The sequence below is a fragment of the Mercenaria mercenaria genome, chromosome 2 (genome assembly GCF_021730395.1).
Source record: "Mercenaria mercenaria strain notata chromosome 2, MADL_Memer_1, whole genome shotgun sequence".
Classification (NCBI taxonomy): Eukaryota; Metazoa; Mollusca; class Bivalvia; order Venerida; family Veneridae; genus Mercenaria; species Mercenaria mercenaria.
The window spans coordinates 23,594,783-23,616,430 of NC_069362.1; the positions used below are offsets into that span (position 1 = coordinate 23,594,783).

Below are 21,648 nucleotides of genomic sequence, written 5' to 3' on the forward strand. Positions count from 1 at the left end.
TTGATTGATTATTATAATACCTCAATAAAACTGTTACATCATCAGAATGAGCCGTGCCATGAGAAAACCAACATAGTGGGTTTGTGACCAGCATGGATCCAGACCAGCCTGCGCATCCGCGCAGTCTGGTCAGGATCCATGCTGTTCGCTATCAGTTTCTCTAATTACAATAGACTTTGAAAGCGAACAGCATGGATCCTGACCAGACTGCGCAGATGCGCAGGCTGGTCTGGATCCATGCTGGTCGCAAACCCACTATGTAGGTTTTCTCATGGCACGGCTCAGATAATTCTACATAGGACATTTTACAGCATTCAGGAAGACAGTGCACTGCCAAAAAAAACCCTAACAATTCTAGTTTTGAGCATGCAAAATTAAATTATTACTAAGTGAATCTCACAATTTTGTTTTAAGTCTCTGAGTACTTTAAATGTACTAATTAAATTTTGCCAGTATAAATTTAGTGGAGAACAACAGCTATTAAACTAAGAAAATATTATTTTCTAAGAATATCTTAGAAATTCTGTGGCTCTAAAATCGATTAGCTTCTAAAGCGAGATCGTAAAATTTAATATGAAGTTACGTCTTTGGTTACATTCAACTTCACTTTATGTATCTCCAAATGCACATGAGATAGGAGTGAAATGGAAGCTGTTATTACTGCTTGTCTTTGTTCAGTGCCATAAATAGTATTCATAAGACTGTTCATATTTAGAGATAATACCTTTTTTTTCTTGGCAAATCAATATAAATTATTCTGCTAATATAAGGTCATGGAATGTGGGGACGTGATATTTTGAATTTTAGATTGAATTTTTTAATTTAGTTTATTTTCTCCTCTTATTTAGTGAATTTTCATTTTGGAGTTTGTATACTTCATAAGACAATTGTTATTCATAATATTCTATCAAGATTGTCCAGAAAAAAGTAGGAAAGGTGTAAAATACATTATAAAGAACAATGGGCTAAGACCGAAGTATTGAAAACCTATATATTGTAATAAGAATTGGCCACTGAGAGGCAAGAGAATGTGGACCTTAAAATAAGACCATTTAATGTTAATTAATATTGACTTTCTCTTAAAAAAAATCATGATAGAATTTATTGAAAATTTCTATACTTGCTGAAAATGAATCCGAATTGAAAGATTTTGGTAAGGTATAAAAGACATTTAATTGTGAAATATCAGGTCAGTGTATAATTGGGAATAATTTCCCGCTAAAAGGAATTTATTGTAGACACACCAGAATGTATGTTTGATTGATTTACAACATATTTTATACTCACATAATATTAGTTGCATTTTTTTTATGTTAAACAGTTGATGGACCGTTGGTTACAGATAAGAAATCAGACATTGATGCCAGCCAAACATCCAGTGCTGTTGATCTAGACACTGAAGAGAGAAAAGAAACAACAACAATAGCTACAACATCAGAAGCAGCAGATGAAAACCAAAATGTTATGCTTTACAAACTTTCAGAACAAAGTATTGATACCAGATTGAAACCAGTGTATGATCATCTCAAATCTATTGAAGATGTAACAGAGAAAAATAAAGTAGATGTGGCTATTGGTGGTGACAGTACAAATGATATATCTGAAGATGTTAACATCTTAATGAACCAACAAGGAAGTAATGAAGACAGTTCTGTTGAACATGATGATGATGATGATGACAGTGATGATGATGATGATAATGAGGATGAGGACGATCATAGTTTAGAAGATAATTACACATACGATAGAAAATATGACTTTGATGCAGACTATGACACATCAGAAGATGATTATGATGATGATGATGATGATGATGATGATGATGATGATGATGATTATGACTCTGATGAGGATGAAGATGATGATGAAGATTATGATGAAGAGAGTAATGAAGAATCTGAAGAATCATCTGAGACGACTGAACAAAGCCTGGTACCGTTATTTTGTACACCAGACCTCTATCAGAAGTTTAAAGCAGATGTGTTGGAGTACCACTGTATCTATTTTGGTGAAGAGCACTGTGATAGACAGACACAGGAAGGTAAGAAATAAAAATGTTGTTAATTGAAATGAGTGTTTTTCTAGACTGTAGTTTGTAGCAGATTACCTTTGGAAAATTATATAGAGTTTTAAGTAGCCATACAGCAAGTTTGCTTGAAACATAGGTATAACAAAAGGTTATTCTGCAAAAATGGTCTTTTTACTTACCTGCAGTTAAATCATGGTGAGCTGTTAGTTATGGTGGATGGTCTTGCATCCATTATTCATCATCTTGCATCAGCTTTTATAGTTAAACATCATCTCTGAATCTAGTGGTCAGATTTACACTAATCTGGTCTACAGCATTCTGACATAGATCTTTCTCAAATATGGTCAAATGGTGCCACTTGAGCCCTGCTTGTAGCCGCCATAGTGAAAAAAAATCACTGATGGATCTTCATAAGACTTTATAGCATCATTGTATACACCTCTTTCCAACCTTTTAGAATGGTTCCACTTGACCCATTAAGAGGCCATTAAAGCTAAAAATAGAAAAAACCTTCAGTCAGTCATGAACCGCGTTATGGATATTCTCAAAATTTAGTATGTAGTATCACTTGTTTTGACGTCTTTTTAAGTTTGTCAGAATGGTTCCACATGTCCCCCTTCAAGGTCTCACGGAGCTATAAATGGAAAAACCTTTAAACAACTCTTTATGAACCACTTGATGGATCTTCAGCAGACCTGGTCTGTAGCATTCTTGTATGGACCTTGCTGAAGTTTGTTCAAGTGGTATTGTTTTACTGCAGTTCAAGACCCTCAGAAGTACAAATTTTAAGAAAAATCTTTTAATATTTTCTTTTCATGACTGCTGGATAGATGTGCACCAGACTTGTTCAGAACCATATGAGCCGTGCCATGAGAAAACCAACATAGCGGATTTGCGACCAGCATGGATCCAGACCAGCCTGCACATCCGCGCAGTCTGGTCAGGATCCATGCTGTTTGCTAACAGTTTCTCCAATTCCAATAGGCTTTAAAAGCGAACAGCATGGAGCCTGACCAGACTGCGTGGATGCGCAGGCTGGTCTGGATCCATGCTGGTCGCAAACCCACTATGTTGGTTTTCTCATGGCACGGCTCATATAATGGTTTGTACAAACTGCCTTTTATTGCCTAGGTCACATCTATCATATATTGGGATGAATGTTTTCATACTACACAAAATTGTTGCATTTCATTATACATGTAAGGTGTATAATTACATAATTTAAAGGTCAGAATGTCAGTAGAGTGACTTTAGAACCACCATAGCCATATCTCACAAATGTATGAAATTTTCATCAATGATATATTTTTTTCACAAACAGAAAAACAGAAACTTGCTGCTGTGATGTTTAATGACTTCGACAAAGATTTTAGCAACCATGTTGAAAAAGAGGAACTATGGGAAATGCAGTTGCTGGAACATATGGATGAAATATCGTCACTGTGTTCTCTGCTCGACATCGTAACCTTTGACGAACTGGGAGAGAGGGATGGGAAGCTCACTATTGATGAATTTATACAAGCTTTTGGTGAGAACGATTTTCTCGGATTAGGTTCTGCGTAATTTGGCGATACCGCCCTAGAGACTAGAAATAATGTATCTAGATATATTAAAATGTCATCAAACACAAATCTGTCATTTACTAATGGAGTACAGTTGTGCTCTGTTAAATGTTATAAGTAAGATTCAGTGCAGAGGGAGTAGGATTAGCACACATTTTGACATTTCCAATACTAAATATATAATTTATAAATCACAAGTGACCAAAAGGAATAAATTCATCTAAATATTCATATTGCAATGAAAGTAAGCATACTAGTAAATTATTATTCTGACATTACGTTATGATATATAATTCATAAAATATTTTTTAACATCCTAAAAAGAAAGACTAATCACTTTGAGAGATGAATAAATACACATTTTTACATAAAAATTTACAAATAAATTAAAATTTCAATAGTTAACGATGTAAATATTATATTGAATATTGCAGTTATAAAAAATATTTGCTGTAGTGAAAGAATCGTACATTTGTTGAAGGTGCATGTGGATATATCTTCCTTGAGAGTAACTATTTAGGCAGTAACGAGGCTCTGCCGAGTTACCACGATACAGTTACCTGAGAGCCAGGTATTTCAATCTGAACCTTCCAACTCATGAAAGATTCTTTTTCTTGCATACCATATTCTTCAGTAGACAGAAGAAATGAAATAAAACAAAATTAATACTGTAAATACTTTCCTGTTAAGCACTATTTTATCATAATAGCATATGAATTTACGCATTTATTCATAAATTACAGTGCGTGAGTCATCTTACACGCCAGGGTATCAGACAGGTTTTTTCCATTTTTTTTTTTACATTTTCAAATGCTATAATATAATATGTGAGCAAAACATACAAAATTGTAAGGACTGTACCACATTTCTGTTATATAATAATTTTCCCCTACATACATGGCAAGCCTTCATTGCATCCTGTAACAAGGTTGAATCCTAGTTAGAACATGCTTGCAGTTTGCAGTTGAAAGCAGTTCCATTTAATCCTATCGATTTCAATATAGAAATACAACTTTGTGGAGGATTTTCCATTATTTGCCAATTGAAACTGATTGAATAATTGATTGTCTTATTTGGAGAACTATAAACCAAATTGAAACTGGAATTCAATAATAAATTTCTTTAATAGAAGATTGCTGATATTGATGTTTGTATCGTATTACTTCATGGATTTTGTCTTTCTATAATGTTAGAGGTTTGAAGGACATTTTTACCTAGCTGGAACACTTGTGTAGCAATGCATAATATGAAAACTAAGTGCAGTGCTCTTTTTATTCTTTCTGGTCTATATCACAGCTCACCTACATGGAAAGTAGTTCTACAATACTTTCTTATTTTTTCAGTGTATTCATATTGTCTGAATTGATAGAAATATAAAACTAATAACTATGCCTTAGTCCTTTGTCTAAAGACACTTTCCATTATTAATTTTATGCCCCCCTTCAAAGAAGGAGGGGTATATTGTTTTGCAGATGCCGGTCAGTCGGTATGTAGACCAATAAGTTTCCAGATGATAACTCAAGAACGTTTGGGCCTAGGATCAGGAAAGTTGATAGGGAGACTGGTCATAACCAGCAGATGACCCCTATTGATTTGGAGATTAGTAGGTCAAAGGTCAAGGTCACAGTGACCCGGAACAATTAAACGGTTTCCAGATGATAACTCAAGAATGCTTTGGCCTAGGATCATGAAAGTTGACAGGGAGGTTGATCATGACCAGCAGATGACCCCTATTGATTTTAAGGTCAGTAGGTCAAAGGTCAAGGTCACAGTGACCCTGAACCATTAAAAGGTTCCTGGATGATAACTCAATGCTTGGGCCTAGGATCATGAAAATTGAAAGGGAGGTTGGTCATTTCCAGCAGATGACCCCTATTGATTTTGAGGTCAGTAGGTCAAAGGTCATGGTCGCATTGACCCGGAACAGTTAAACGGTTTCCGGACGATAAATTAAGAATGCTTGGGCCTAGGACAACAAAACTTGATAGGGAGGTTGATCATGATCAGCAGATGACCCCTATTGATGTTGAAGTCAGTAGGTCAGAGGTCAAGGTCAAAGTGACCTGGAACAGTTAAATGGTTTTTGGATGTTAACTCAAGAACGCTTGGGCCTAGGATCATGAAAGTTGATATGATGGTCAGTCATGACCAGCAGATAACCCTTATTGATTTTGAGTTCAGTAGGCCAGAAGTCCAGGTCACAGTGACCCTGAACAGTTATACAATTCCAGACAATCACTTGAGAACGCTTGAGCCTAGGTTCACGAAATTTAATAGGGAGGTTGGTCATGACCAGCAGATGACCTCTGTATATTTAAGGTCAATAGGTCAAAGGTCAAGGTCACATTTACCCAGAACACTAGAACTTTTGTGTACAGTGACCAAATAATTTCTGTTCCTTGTGCAATTACTGAATGCATCAAGGGGAGCATTTTGTGTTCTACGAGCTCTTGTTTAAATTTTTCGTCTTTTGAGGCTGAAGACCGATTAGTAAGACCCTGTTTTTAAAATCAAGGTCATGTTTTGCAGTTTGAGTTTAATATTATTTGTCTGTCAGTTTTTGCAAGGATAGTCTAAGAATAAAAAAGGCAAGGGAGACATTGACTTTTTTCTGCTGTCTGCTCACATATAGCTTACCCAACCAAAACAGATGGCTGCATTTTATCAAACTTGGTATAAGAAATAATTTCCTAGCCAGATTATACATTGCATAAATGAGTTTTTGCTCTCTATTCTATGGCTACAAAGTAAGGTACATCCAGGTGATTAACAGACATCGCTTGCATGTAAGTGTACATTTCAAAGAAACAGATAACGAACTTGTCACACAGAGGTCAGCTGCGTTTTGCTGTGACTCATGTTTGATGAATTGTTATTTGATAATGAGTAATGTTTTACCTAGTTTGATCAATATTAGTTACTCATCATATGCTTTGGACTTAGTTTAAAGCTAACTTTTCATTGAGGGGTGCATCAGGATGATATATACCTATCAGGTAGTAATCTTCCCTCAATTGCAAAAGTAGGGGATATCTTTGGGTTATTCAAATGACTGTGTTCAGTAATGACTCCAGTGAAATTCTATTCATAATTGAAAAACTCAAAAAGATTTTTAAAAATGCAGTTAGCAAAACAAGTTTAGCATTTTAATATTCCTGCTCTGGCACAATGACTTATTTCAAACTTGGACATTTTGTACTCAAAAATTTGTGTTCCCCAGTTAGCTAGATTTATATTTATGGCAATTATAAAGCTTTGGTAGATTTATATTCATGGCAGTGATAAAGCTTGGCTAGATTTATATTCATGGCAGTGATAAAGCTTGGCTAGATTTATATTCATGGCAATGATAAAACTCGGCTTGATTTATATTCCTGGCAGTGATAAAGCTTGGCTAGATTTGTATTCGTGGGAATGATAAAGCTTGGCTAGATTTATATTCATGGCAGTGATAAAGCTTGGGCTATATTTATATTCTAGGTAATGATAAAGCTTGGCTAGATTTATATTCATGGCAATGATAAAGCTTGGCTAGATTTATATTCTTGGCAATGATAAAGCTTGGCTAGATTTATATTCATGGGAATGATAAAGCTTGGCTAGATTTATATTCATGGCAGTGATAAAGCTTTGCTAGATTTATATTCGTGGCAGTGATAAAGCTAAGCTAGATTTATATTCATGGCAATGATAAAGATTGACTAGATTTATATTCATGGCAATGATAAAGCTTGGCTAGATTTGTATTCATGGCAATGATAAAGATTGACTAGATTTATATTCATGGCAATGATAAAGCTTTGCTAGATTTATATTCGTGGCAATGATAAAGCTTGGCTAGATTTATATTCATGGCAATGATAAAGCTTGGCTAGATTTATATTCATGGCAGTGATAAAGCTTGGGCTATATTTATATTCGTGGTAATGATAAAGCTTGGCTAGATTTATATTCATGGCAATGATAAAGCTTGGCTAGATTTATATTCGTGGGAATGATAAAGCTTGGCTAGATTTATATTCATGGCAGTGATAAAGCTTGGGCTATATTTATATTCTAGGTGATGATAAAGCTTGGCTAGATTTATATTCATGGCAATGATAAAGCTTGGCTAGATTTATATTCTTGGCAATGATAAAGCTTGGCTAGATTTATATTCATGGGAATGATAAAGCTTGGCTAGATTTATATTCATGGCAGTGATAAAGCTTTGCTAGATTTATATTCATGGCAGTGATAAAGCTAAGCTAGATTTGTATTCATGGCAATGATAAAGATTGACTAGATTTATATTCATGGCAATGATAAAGCTTGGCTAGATTTGTATTCATGGCAATGATAAAGATTGACTAGATTTATATTCATGGCAATGATAAAGCTTTGCTAGATTTATATTCGTGGCAATGATAAAGCTTGGCTAGATTTATATTCATGGCAATGATAAAGCTCTGCTAGATTTATATTCATGGCAGTGATAAAGCTTTGCTAGATTTATATTCGTGGCAGTGATAAAGCTTGGCTAGATTTATATTCATGGCAGTGATAAGGCTTGGCTAGATTTTATATTCATGGCAATGATAAAGATTGACTAGATTTATATTCATTGCAGTGATATCGCCCAAGAACAAACACTGGCTCAAGCCTGGTCCACATGATGACAGCTAATATTGACTGAACAATAATGTTATGATCCTTTGTAACATATATATGGTACTTTATTTCAAATATATCAAACCACAGATATGTGATACATTAAAACATATCTATAGTACCTTGTTACAGATGTACCATACATTATTGCAGATATACCATTCATTATTACAGATATACCAAACATTATTACAGATATGCCATACATTATTGCAGATATGCCATACATTATTGAAGATATACCATACATTATTGCAGATATACCGTACATTATTGCGGATATACCATACATTATTGCGGATATACCATACATTAATGCAGATCTACCATACATTATTACAGATATGCCATACATTATTGCAGATATGCCATACATTGTTGAAGATATACCATACATTATTGCAGATATGCCATACATTATTACAGATATACCATAGATTATTGCAGATATACCATACATTATTGCAGATATACCATACATTAATACAGATCTACCATACATTATTGCAGATATACCAGACCTTTTGGAGCATAAGATTGAGATTGTTCCATTGTTAGCTACAGTTGGTAATGGACTTGAAGTGAAATGTGACATCACAGAATCTTCTGACATTGTCTGGAGGAGAAATGACATTGATCTTAGCCTTATTGACTTCCCGGGTATTTCGGTAAGGTCTAGTTACATATATTACAAGTAGTTAACATAAACTTTACAGAATTGGCTAGTTCTATGTAAAGCGTAGACAGGTGTTGAAGGTAACACCTAGGATTTAAACAAAAGCAAGTGAGGGAAACAGAGTTGTCATTTTGAAACTCAAGTTTATATTTGGTCTCTTTACTACATTTGCCTAAATAATGTGGTAAAGGTGTTCTCGAGATTAGGTAAATAACTAACTTCTTGTCTGTAGGACAGATTTAGACATAGGGAAATACTTTCATCTCGGAGATTAACTACAAATTTTGTTGTCTGCATGAAGATAAATTATGTGACATCTCTGAGAAAATATAGGAAAATGTTCTTATCTATTTGTGTAATAGATTCACTTCAGTGGGATCAAGTGTTAAAATCACTGACTATTGCAATTGTCTGAAAGAGAAATAATGTAGATTCACAAGTCATTGACCACCAAGGGAATTGGGAAAGAAATCTCGATATGAGGACATGTCTGTATTATAGGTTTTCAGATAGAAATGTGACATCTTTGACATTGTCACGTTGTCTGGGAGTGGAATAAGTAGCTCTTATAAGGAATGGAAATCTGTAGTTAATCAGAACTGGAATTGCCAGCCGAGCTTACATAGAAATACTCTTTTTAGCTCGACTATTCGAAGAATAGGGGAGCTATCCTACTCGCCCCTGCGTCGGCGTGAGTGTGAGCGTTAGCGTCACACAAATGTTAAAGTTTGTGTGCCACCCCAAATATTTTCAAAGTCCATTGAGATATTGCTTTCATATTTTGCATACTTGTTTACCATCATGACCCCAGTCTGTAAAAAGGAGGAGGGAACTCTATCAAGCATTTTGACTGAATTATGGGCCCTTTTCAACTTAGAATAAATGTTAAAGTTTGCGTACCACCCAAAATATTTTCAAAGTCCATTGAGATATTGCTTTCATACTTGTTAACCATCATGACCCCATTCAGTAAAAAGGAGGAGGCAACTCTATCAAGCATTTTGACTGAATTATGGCCCCTTTTCGACTTAGAATAAATGTTAAAGTTTGCGTACCACCCATATTTTCCAAGTCCATTGAGATACTGCTTTCATATTTTGCATACTTGTTTACCATCATGACCCCAGTCTGTAAAAAGGAGGAGGCAACTCTATCAAGCATTTTGACTGAATTATGGCTCCTTTTTGACTTAGAATATGCTTATTATAATGTTAAAGTTTTACTCATTGTTTATATTATACTATCAAGCACTGAGAATAGTCGAGCGCGCTGTCCACTGACAGCTCTTGTTAAGAATAGTCCCAGTTTATGTAAACCATTTTATGGAATGATTATTATACTCGGGCATCCCAATTATAGCAAGCTGTTCCTTGATCTGTATTATCTTAGTCTCAGAGAAATTATAAGAATATATTTTGTGTTCTAAAAGGAAAGTCTGAACCTATCTATGTTATAAGCTTGTGGAAAACTGGTGAAAAAGTTATAAGAAAGACTTCATTTCGATGAATTTTAAGTTGATGTTTGTTTTACTTTGGCCACCCTGAAATCAATGGAAGCATTCTGTGTACATTCCCAATTTTTGTAACAGATTGCAGACATGAAGTAAGTTTTCCATAAACCTAAAACCTTGTCTCTTAACAGTCAGACATGTTAAGCTACATTGATAATTGTTATTCTGTCTGAGGGAAAGCGTCTTGCAGGATTAATACTAATTGATTGGCTTAGAAGGTTATTTTCTTTTCTATTTTCTATTTTATAGGGCTATTGTTTGATTACCTGTCATATTTCTTGGTAAAGAGTTAAAGCTGCCATGATTTCTCCCAAATATGGCAGTAAAAAGCTCATCGGAAATTGTTAAAGTCAGAAATTGTCTAAGACCATATTGATTTTCAGTGAAAATCTTACACCATTTTTAGCTCACCTGAGCAAGAAGTGCTTGAGGCAAGATATTGTGACCACTCACATTCTGTCCCTCCATCCACACTTTTCTTCAGTTGCACCTAACTTTGTCAGTAGCATCCTGGCATGGTCCTCTATCAGGTTTATTCAAATGTTTCAGTGTGGCCCCTTTTTTGGCCCCTTTAAGGGGCTCCCGGAGCTAACAATAGAAAAACCTTTAAAATACTTCTTACCATGAACCACTCAATGGATCTTCATCTAACCTGGTCTATAGCATCATTATATTAAGGTCCTCTCCGAAGATTGTTCAAATGGGGGTACCAGACCCCTTTTAGGGGCCAGTGGAGCTAAAAATAGAAATGATTTTAAACAACATCTTTTCATGAATTGCTTGATGAATCTTCATCAAACTTGGTCTATAGCATCATTATAGGGTCCTCTCCCAAGATTGTTCAAAAGGGGCACCTGGACCAAAGAGCTGAAAAATAGAAATACCTTTAAACCAAATCTCATGAACCGCTGGATGGATCTTCATCAGACTTGATATCTAGCATCATTAAAAGGTCTTCTCCCAAATTTATCAGAATGGGGACACTTGACCCCCTTTAGGGGTTGCTTGATTTAAAAATAGAAATATCTAAAAATAGAAATATCTTTTAATGACTACCTCTAATGAACCACTTTATGTACCTTCATCAACCTTGGTCTGTAGCATCATTGTAAGGTCCCGTCCTAATTTTGTTCAGATGGATGCTTAAACAAGCTGCTGGGGTTAAAAAATAGAAACCTTCAAAGAACTTCTTCTAATGTACTGCTTGATGGATCGTCATAAACAAACTTGGTCTGTAGCATCATTGTAAGTTCTGCTCCAAAATTTATTCAAATGGGGGCACCGAGGCCACTAGTGTTAAAAAAGAAATATGTTTAAAGAAATTTCTTCTCATGAACAGCTTTATGTATCTTCACTAAACTTTGAAGGTCCTCTCCCAAATTTGTTCTGATTGAGACACTTGGCTCCATTTAGGGGCTGCTAGCAATGAAAATAGAAATACTTTTAAATGACTTCTACTCATGAACCATTGATGGATCTTCATCAAATTTGATATGTATCATCATTATAAGGTCCCTCCCAAACTTGTTGAAATTAGGGAGCTTGGCCCCTATTAGGGACCACTGGAACTAAAAATAGACATACCATTAAATGACTTCTTCTCATGAACTGATTGATGGATCTTCAGCAGACTTTGTCTGTAGCATTATTTATAGGTCCTTTCCAATCTTATGCAAATGAGGGCACTTTAAAGGGACCTTCCAAAATACTTTTAGCCTGCTCCAAGTGTCTGTGTGTGCTTTTTCCACCAAATTTAAAGACCTGAGAAGCATATTGTGTTTGAACTGTTTGTCAGATTAATTTATGTACCTCTGGAACTTCTGAAACTTGGAAGATATTATTGTCCTGTTCCAGAGTTGCACTCTTTCTAGCCTTATACTCTGATGAGCAATCTTAACATTTAATTCATTTTATTGTATAAAGCCTTCCTTTTAAGATTTTATGTAAATACTTGTACCATTTGACATGAAATATAAGTAAAGGAACATTTTAAGTCTGAAGTTGAGACTAAAGAAAATCCAAATATTTAATTTGTCTCGAGCTTTATTATAGAAAATAATTATGTTTTGATTTTTGGTTTAAGTCTGATTTAAACTTCCAAGAAAACTTACTAAAATCCACATAATCCTTACTGAAATTTAACAAAACCATAGCTATTATATTATTATATATATAATGTGTTTGCAGGTGCTAGGAGATGGGAGCCTGTACCTGGAAACTGTTGGATTTCATCATGTAGGTAACTTGAGCTGCCATGACAGACAGAAACCCTCCATCAAACAGGTACACGAGCTCACTGTGCAAAGTAAGTATCAAGTTTCAAAAAGATTATCAATGCTGCTATTACATTTTTGGTAAAAACAAGATAATATTTATTTAATGATCTACAGATTAATGCTGGAGTCAGTGAAAACAACTTTTTTGAATGGAGAAAAGCATTTCAGTTATGGTTTAACCCTTATCATGCTGGACATGATTGATTCTGCCTTTGCAACCAGTGTAGATCGTGATCAGCCTGCACATCTGTGCAGTCTGATCATGATCTGTACTGGTCGCCATTCAGTCAGTATATTTTTGGTAAACACCCCTTTTACCAGTTACCGGTAATGGTACTGTCCAAATTGGAAGATGGACAAGTTCATTATAGAAATTTAGCAGGGGAAGGGTTTAAAAGAAATTGAGAACTGATTATCTCGTCTTAGTCTAAATTGTGTGTGAAGTACATTAAGAATGGGCAACTTGCAAGTTACACTGTAAAGATGTTACGGCTGAATAACAAAAAAGCGTGTAAGACTGAAAAATCAGTGGAATAAAGAATTGGAAAACAATTTTATAACCATTATTTCTATTTTTTATGGGATCCATTTTGTTCACAGTAAACAAGTGATAGAATTTTGAGATATATCATTTTAGAGCCACCACATGTGCTGATCCACCTTGAGAAGCATGACACAGTTCAGGGTATAAATTTCGACATACGCTGCCACGCAGAAGGCTACCCTAAACCAACAGTGACTTGGATGTTTGAGGACCAACCTGTAAAACAAGGTGCTAAATACCATATACAAAGCTGTAAGTACATACATTATGTAGATGTTAAAGAAACAGTTGGAAATTTTGAATGCTGGTATTACATACTGATTAATATTATTTACACAGCACTTTTTCATGATTTTCATCTAAATTTGCCAGAAACAATGTGTTTCATACTTTGCAGTCTTTAGTGATCGCCCTGTGTCCGGCAGCGTCAGTCGTGAACAGTTTGACTGTTAACACTCTAGAGGTCACAATTTTGGCCCAAACTTAATGAAACTTGGTCGGAATGTTACCCTCAATACAATCTTGGACGAGTTCGATATTGGGTCATCTGGGGTCAAAAACTAGGTGACCAGGTCAAATCAAAGGAAAAGTTTGTTAACACTCTAGAGGTCACAATTTTGGCCCAATCTTAATGAAACTTGGTCAGAATGTTACCCTTAATAAAATCTTGGACGAGTTTGATATTGGGTCATCTGGGGTCAAAAACTAGGTCACCGGGTCAAATCGAAGGAAAAGCTTGTTAACACTCTAGAGGTCACATTTTTGGCCCAATCTTAATGAAACTTGGTCAGAATGTTACCTTCAATAAAATCTTGGACGAGTTCGATATTTGGTCATCTGGGATCAAAAACCAGGTCACCAGGTCAGATCAAAGGAAAAGCTTGTTAACACTCTAGAGGTCACAATTTTGGCCCAATCTTAATGAAACTTGGTCCGAATGTTGCCCTCAAAAAAGTCTTCCACGAGTTTGATATTGGGTCATCCAGGGTCAAAAACTAGGTCACCAGGTCAAATCAAAGGAAAAGCTTGTTAACACTGTAGAGCTAGATTTATGACTGTATCTTCATGAAACTTAATCAGAATGTTAATCTTTATGATCTCAAGGTCCAGTTTGAATCTGGATCATGTAGGGTCAAAAACTAGGTCACCAGGTCACATCTAAGGAAAAGCTAGTTAACACTATAGAGGCCACATTTATGACCATATCTTAATCTTTAAGTCCAGTTCAAATCTGGGTCAGGTGGGGTCAAAAACTAAGTCACTAGGTCAAATCAAAGGAAAAGCTTGTTAACACTCTAGAGCATTTATGACTGTATCTTCACGAAACTTAGTCAGAATGTTAATCTTGGTGATCTTTGGGCCAAGTTCGAATCTGGGTCATGTCTGGTCAAAAACTAGGTCACTGGGTCAAATCAAAGGAAAAGCTATTTAACACTTTAGAGGCCACATTTATGACCATATCTTAATGAAACTTGTTCAGAATGTTAATCTTGATGATTTTAGGTCAATAGGTCAGGTGAGCGATACAGGGCCTTCATGGCCCTCTTGTTAATAAATATTCTTATGATACACGCTTTTCATAATTATTAGCTCATCTGATTTTTTGAGAAAAAAATGATGAGTTATTGTCATCACTTGAGCGGTTATCGGCGTCGGAGTTGCCTGGTTAAGTTTTATGTTTAGGTCAGCTTTTCTCCTAAACTATCAAAGTTATTGCTTTGAAACTTGGAATACTTGTTCACCATCATAAGCTGACCCTGTATAGCAAGAAACATAACTCCATCTTGCTTTTTGCAAGATTTATGGCCCCTTTTGTACTTAGAAAATATCAGATTTCTTGGTTAAGTTTTATGTTTAGGTCAACTTTTCTCCTAAACTATCAGAGCTATTGCTTTGAAACTTAGAATACTTGTTCACCATCATAAGCAGACCCTGTACATCAAGAAACATAACTCCATCTTGCTTTTTGCAAGATTTATTGCCCCTTTTGGACTTAGAAAATCAGTTTTCTTGGTTAAGTTTTATGTTTAGGTCAGCTTTTATCCTAAACTGTCAAAGCTATTGCTTTACAACTTGCAACACTTGTTCACCATCATAAGTTGACCCTGTACAGGAAGAAACATAACTCCATCCTGCTTTTTGCAAGATTTATGGCCCCTTTTGGACTTAGAAAATATCAGATTTCTTGGTTAAGTTTTATGTTTAGGTCAACTTTTTCTCTTAAACTATCAAAGCTATTGCTTTGAAACTTGCAACACTTGTTCACCATCATAAGCTGACCCTGTACAGCAAGCAACATAAACTCCATCCTGCTTTTTGCAATAATTATTGCCCCTTTTGGACTTAGAACGTCATTTTCTTGGTTGAGTATTATGTTTAAGTCAACTTTTCTCATAAACTATCAAAGCTATTGCTTTAAAACTTGCAACAGTTTTTCACCATCATAAGTGGACACTGTACATCAAGAAACATAACTCTGTCCTGCTTTTTGCAAGAATGATGGCCCTTTTTAGACTTAGAAAATCATGGGTAGGACAATATTTTTATTACACAAAAAAAATCAGATGAGCGTCAGCACCCGCAAGGCGGTGCTCTTGTAGTTTTAATCTGATTTTGTTTGAGTAATTTACAGCACAGTAAAATGTGTGTAATTTCCAGTACAGTAAAACGAAAAAGATAACAGGATAAAAGACATACTTACACATTTAATTATAATGGAAACAATGCTTTTGAGGTAAAACCTAAAGTCAGACCCTCTTTCCCTGTAAATCAGTGTATATGTCATGTTTTAGTTGACAACACACTGACAGTACAGGACCCTGACTACGTGAAGGATACTGGTGTGTATAAATGTCACGCTAGGAATACAGCCGGAGAGAGTGAGGCAACTGCTACAGTCACCGTACATAGTCTAAATGATACCGAATACAACTGTAAGTTTACTTTACTAATCATGACAGGGTACAGGATACAGAGATACATAAAGTCTGGACAGGACTAGACTGCAAACGAACTGTCATAATTCCAGTAAAAGTAATTTTCAAGACATGATGGTGGCATACCCTAATTAAACAGAAAAACAAAAACAAAAAGTGTGAACAACCATTCAAATACACTGGTTTCTTAGTTAAACAAAGAAGGAAATCGAGCTTTGTTTATTCTGTGGCGTCCTGTTCTTTACTATATGATGAATGAAGATCAGTACTGTTTTGTACGTTGCACATTTCTATGAGCTTGTCAAAATGAAATACCTCTTTGTTATTTAACACCAGTCTGATATAGCATGGTTTATTGTTCCAGTGTTGGGAAATTTGTTCATCTGAACTCAGATATCTGACAATAAAACACATGAAGGTTTTGATTATTTAAAAGATTATTGTATTGAAAAGTCACTCAACTGATATTTAAATCGTTAAAAGTTGATAATACGTCCATTCTAAATACATGTTACTTCAAATATTTATTAATCTGCATTTTCTTTTTGTTATTTATAGATAAGAGTCTGTCTGAAGAGAGTTTTATCATATTCCATGACAATGGCTACACGCTGCATGAACCAAAAGAATGTGTCACCCAGCGCCACGTGTTACCAGAGTTTGGCAACTTCTTTTTTATACCAGACGAGCTTGATGCTGCACCTTCCCTTTGCGAGGCCGGGATCCCATGTGTTTGGGGCGGGGCTGTAAATGTGAGAGATACATTTGTGTATGTGACCCAGCCTCGTGAAAATAGGGTGGTTGTGATAGATGTTGAAGATACGTTCAATCCAAACCAGGTAGATATTAGTATTATTGGCATGAAAATGGTAGAATGAAAAAGTAACAAGAATTTTTATTGTTTTAGGAGACACACTGGTGCTGGGGTAGGACCTCTCCTTAAATGAAGGTTTTGTGCCTGACACCTGACTGGTGCAGATTATGTTGATAGCCTTGAAATTCATGTTAAAAAGGAAAGAATTGAGATCTTTGAAATACTAAATGATTTACCATGGCTGGCAGGAATACTAGATCCAGACTTTAAAATAAAATGACTTTGGGCAGAAAGTTTGCTTTTTAACAGTTTGATTTTAGTGGCAGATATTGAACCATATTGCTTGCTGGGATATTATTATAGAATACCAAGAACTCGGTAAAAGGTATATGTTCTCACCAAGTTTCTGACAAGTTCTACACGATAATCAAATGTGGTGCATGATCAGTTCTAGTATTGGACATAGTGTCTAAGGGGCAATCTTCATTTTTTCCTGCAGGAGAATTATTGTTTTTGCCCTGTCCATCCGTCCTTCTGTCATACTTCATTTCCAACCAATAACTGGAGAACCGTTTGACCTAGAACCTTCAAACTTCATAGGGTGGCAGGGCTTATGGAGTAGACGACCCCTGTTGTTTCAGGGGTCATTCCATGAAAGATCAAGCCGGCCCACTTAGCTGAGTAGGGAGAGTGCAGATAACGTGACGATTTGATTAAAGACATTGTGTCATGATGATTTGATAAAAGACATTGTGTCTGAAATCATTCGTCCTCCACCTCTGATTCATGTGGGGAAGTTTTCAGTTACTTGCGGAGAACAGGTTTATACAAGTACAGAATCCTGGAACACTGGTTAGGTTAACTGCCCACCGTTACATAATTGAAATACTGTTGAAAAATAGCGTTAAACCCAAAACAAACAAACCAACCATCAAAGGTCAAGGTCACAGGGTCTGAACATGGAAAACCATTTCTGATCAATAACTATAGAACCACCTAAGCCAGAATGTTGAAACTTCATAGGGTGATTGGACATGCAGAGTAGATAAATCCTATTGATTTTGGGGTCTCTATATCAAAGGTCAAGGTCACAGCAGCCAGAACATGGAAATCTATTTCCAGTCAGTAACTTGAGAACCATTTGATTTAGAATCTTCAAACTTCATAGGGTGATAGGACTTACAGAATAGGTGACACGTAATGTTTTTGGGGTCACTCAATCAAAGGTCAAGGTCACAGGAGCCATCCGTTCGTCACACTTCATTTTTATGCCCCCGGCATCTACTGATGCGGAAGGCATATAGTGATTGTCCTGTTCGTCCGTCCATACGTACGAGGTTAACCAAATGGGACCGTTTCGTCTAGCATCAATACCCCTTACTAGAATGAGTTGATACTAATGCAGATGTAACCTGTGACCATTCCTCATCTTCAGACATAACCTGACCTCAGTTTGACCTTGAACTTGACCTCGTTTTGGACTTAGTTTGCTTTGTATCGACAAGGATGCCACCGGGGGCATCAAGCACTTATTGAATGCAGCTCCTTGTAAATAACTGGAAAACCATTTGACCTAGAACCTTCAAACTTCATAGGGTGATAGGACTTACAGAGGATCCTTATTATTTTTGGGGTTACTGGATCAAAGGTCAAGGTCACAGGGGCCTGAACATGGAAAATTGTTTCTGATCAGTAACTTGAGAACCACTTGACCCAGAATGTTGAAACTTCATAGGATGATTGGACATGCCAAGTAGATGATGACTATTGTAGCCAACCGTCAGTGTCTCTTTGACTTCCGCTCCTGTCCCCTATTGACTTCTTGTCTATTACAACTGAGCATTGGGGAGACTGCGCTTTTCTACAAAAGCATCTTCTAGTTGAACTTGTGTAAGCATAAAAGTGTATATGTTCACTGGGTATTACAGGTGATATTCACAGACCATATGCCTGTATCTCTCCACTACATCGCTCACCTGGATGAGGTCTGGGTCCTGTGTTGGAATGGAGAGGATGATAATGGATCTAAGACTGTGATCATCATCAGGAATGCCAGTCAGAGGACACAACACCATTCCATACATACACAACCTATTGGAAACAGGTTTGATCAGGTATGATACAACCCCATGCCATACATACACAACCTATAGGAAACTGGTTTGAACAGGTATGACACAACCCCATGCCATACATATGCAGCCTTGCACAACACCATTCCATATATAAACTTCCTATAGGAAACAGGTTTGATCAGGTATGACACACTATGCCATACATACACAACTTTACACAACATCATTCCATACATAGACAGCCTACAGGAAACAGTTTGATCAGTTATGACACAACAACATGCTATACATACACAGCTTATAGGAAACAGGTTCGATCATGAATGACACAACCTTACGCCATACATTCACAGCCTATAGGAAACAGGTTTGATCAGGTATGACAAAACCTTATGCCATACATTCACAGCCTATAGAAAACAGGCTTAATCAGGTATGACAGAACACCATGCCATACATACACAGACTATAGGAAACATGTTTGATCAGGTGTTACACAACACTGTTCCATACATACACAATGTATGACCTAAAGGAAACATGTTTGACCCTAAGCTATACATACACAGCCTTACACAACACCATTCCATATATACACATCCTATAGGAAACAGGTTTGATCAAGTATGACACCCTATGCTATACATACGCAACTTTACACATCGTTCCATATATGCACAGCCTATAGGAAACAGTTTGATCAGGTATGACACAACAACATGCCATACATACACAGCCTTTGAGACACTACAATATGTCATACATACAAAACCTGTATGAAACAGTTTGATCAGGTATGCCATAACAACATTCCATACATACACAGGCTATAGGAAACAAGTTAAATCAGGTATAACACAACCTTATGTCGTACATACAAAACCAATAGGAATCGGGTTTGATCAGGTATGACACAACCTTATGCCATACATACAGAGCCTATAGGAAACATGTTTGATCAGGTCTGACACAACAACATGCTATACATAACCAGCCTATAGGAAACATGTTTGATCAGGTATGACACAACAACATGCTATACATACACAGCCTATAGGAGACATGTGTGATCAGGTATGACACAGCCTTATGCCATACATACACAGCCTATAGGAAACATGTTTGATCAAGTATGACAAAACCTTATGCCATACATTCACAGCCTATAGGAAACAGACTTAATCAGGTATGACAGAACACCATGCCATACATACACAGACTATAGGAAACAGGTTTGATCAAGTATGACACCCTATGCTATACATACACAACTTTACACATCATTCCATACATGCAATGCCTACAGAAAACAGTTTGATCAGGTATGACACAACAACATGCCATACATACACAGCCTTGGAGACAGTACAATATGTCATACATACAAAACCTATATGAAACAGTTTGATCAGGTATGACATAAGAACATTCCATACATACACAGGCTATAGGAAACAAGTTCAATCAGGTATAACACAACCTTATGTCATACATACAAAACCAGTAGGAAACAGGTTTGATCAGGTATGACACAACCTTATGCCGTACATACACAGCCTTTAGGAAACATGTTTGATCAGGTCTGACACAACCTTATGCCATACATACACAGTCCATAGGAAACATGTTTGATCAGGTATGACACAACCTTATGTCATACATACAAAACCAGTAGGAAACAGGTTTGATCAGGTATGACACAACCTTATGTCATACATACACAGCCTTTAGGAAACATGTTTGATCAGGTCTGACACAACCTTATGCCATACATACACAGTCCATAGGAAACATGTTTGATCAGGTCTGACACAACCTTATGCCATACATACACAGTCCATAGGAAACATGTTTGATCAGGTATGACACAACCTTATGTCATACATACACAGCCTTTAGGAAACATGTTTGATCAGGTCTGACACAACCTTATGCCATACATACACAGTCCATAGGAAACATGTTTGATCAGGTATGACACAACCTTATGTCATACATACAAAACCAGTAGGAAACAGGTTTGATCAGGTATGACACAACCTTATGCCGTACATACACAGCCTTTAGGAAACATGTTTGATCAGGTCTGACACAACCTTATGCCATACATACACAGTCCATAGGAAACATGTTTGATCAGGTCTGACACAACCTTATGCCATACATACACAGTCCATAGGAAACATGTTTGATCAGGTCTGACACAACCTGATGCCATACATTCACAGTCCATAGGAAACATGTTTGATCAGGTCTGACACAACCTGATGCCATACATACACAGCCTATAGGAAACATGTTTGATCAGGTATGACACAATCTTATGCCGTACATTCACAGCCTATAGGAAACATGTTTGATCAGGTCTGACACAACCGTATGCCATACATACACAGCCTATAGGAAACATGTTTGATCAGGTATGACACAACACTATGCCATACATACACAGCCTATAGGAGACAGGTTTGATCAGGAATGACACAACCTTATGCCATACATACACAGCCTATAGGAAATATGTTTGATCAGGTATGACACAGTCTTATGCCATACATACACAGCCTATAGGAAAC

The 21,648-nt window shown here is 36.4% G+C and overlaps 1 protein-coding gene across 3 annotated transcripts in view; it reads left to right on the forward strand.

Moving 5' to 3' along the window:
- LOC123563512 (follistatin-related protein 5-like) overlaps positions 1 to 21,648 on the forward strand; it is a 95,607-nt gene that overhangs the window by 65,426 nt on the left and 8,533 nt on the right. For all 3 annotated transcript variants that reach the window (XM_045356351.2, XM_045356350.2, XM_045356352.2), the window contains exons 5-12: positions 1,322 to 2,041; positions 3,351 to 3,557; positions 8,752 to 8,909; positions 12,615 to 12,732; positions 13,341 to 13,499; positions 16,040 to 16,180; positions 16,742 to 17,022; positions 18,926 to 19,111. In XM_045356351.2, coding sequence (XP_045212286.2) covers positions 1,322 to 2,041; positions 3,351 to 3,557; positions 8,752 to 8,909; positions 12,615 to 12,732; positions 13,341 to 13,499; positions 16,040 to 16,180; positions 16,742 to 17,022; positions 18,926 to 19,111 — 1,970 coding nt within the window. The remainder of the gene's footprint in view (positions 1 to 1,321; positions 2,042 to 3,350; positions 3,558 to 8,751; positions 8,910 to 12,614; positions 12,733 to 13,340; positions 13,500 to 16,039; positions 16,181 to 16,741; positions 17,023 to 18,925; positions 19,112 to 21,648) is intronic.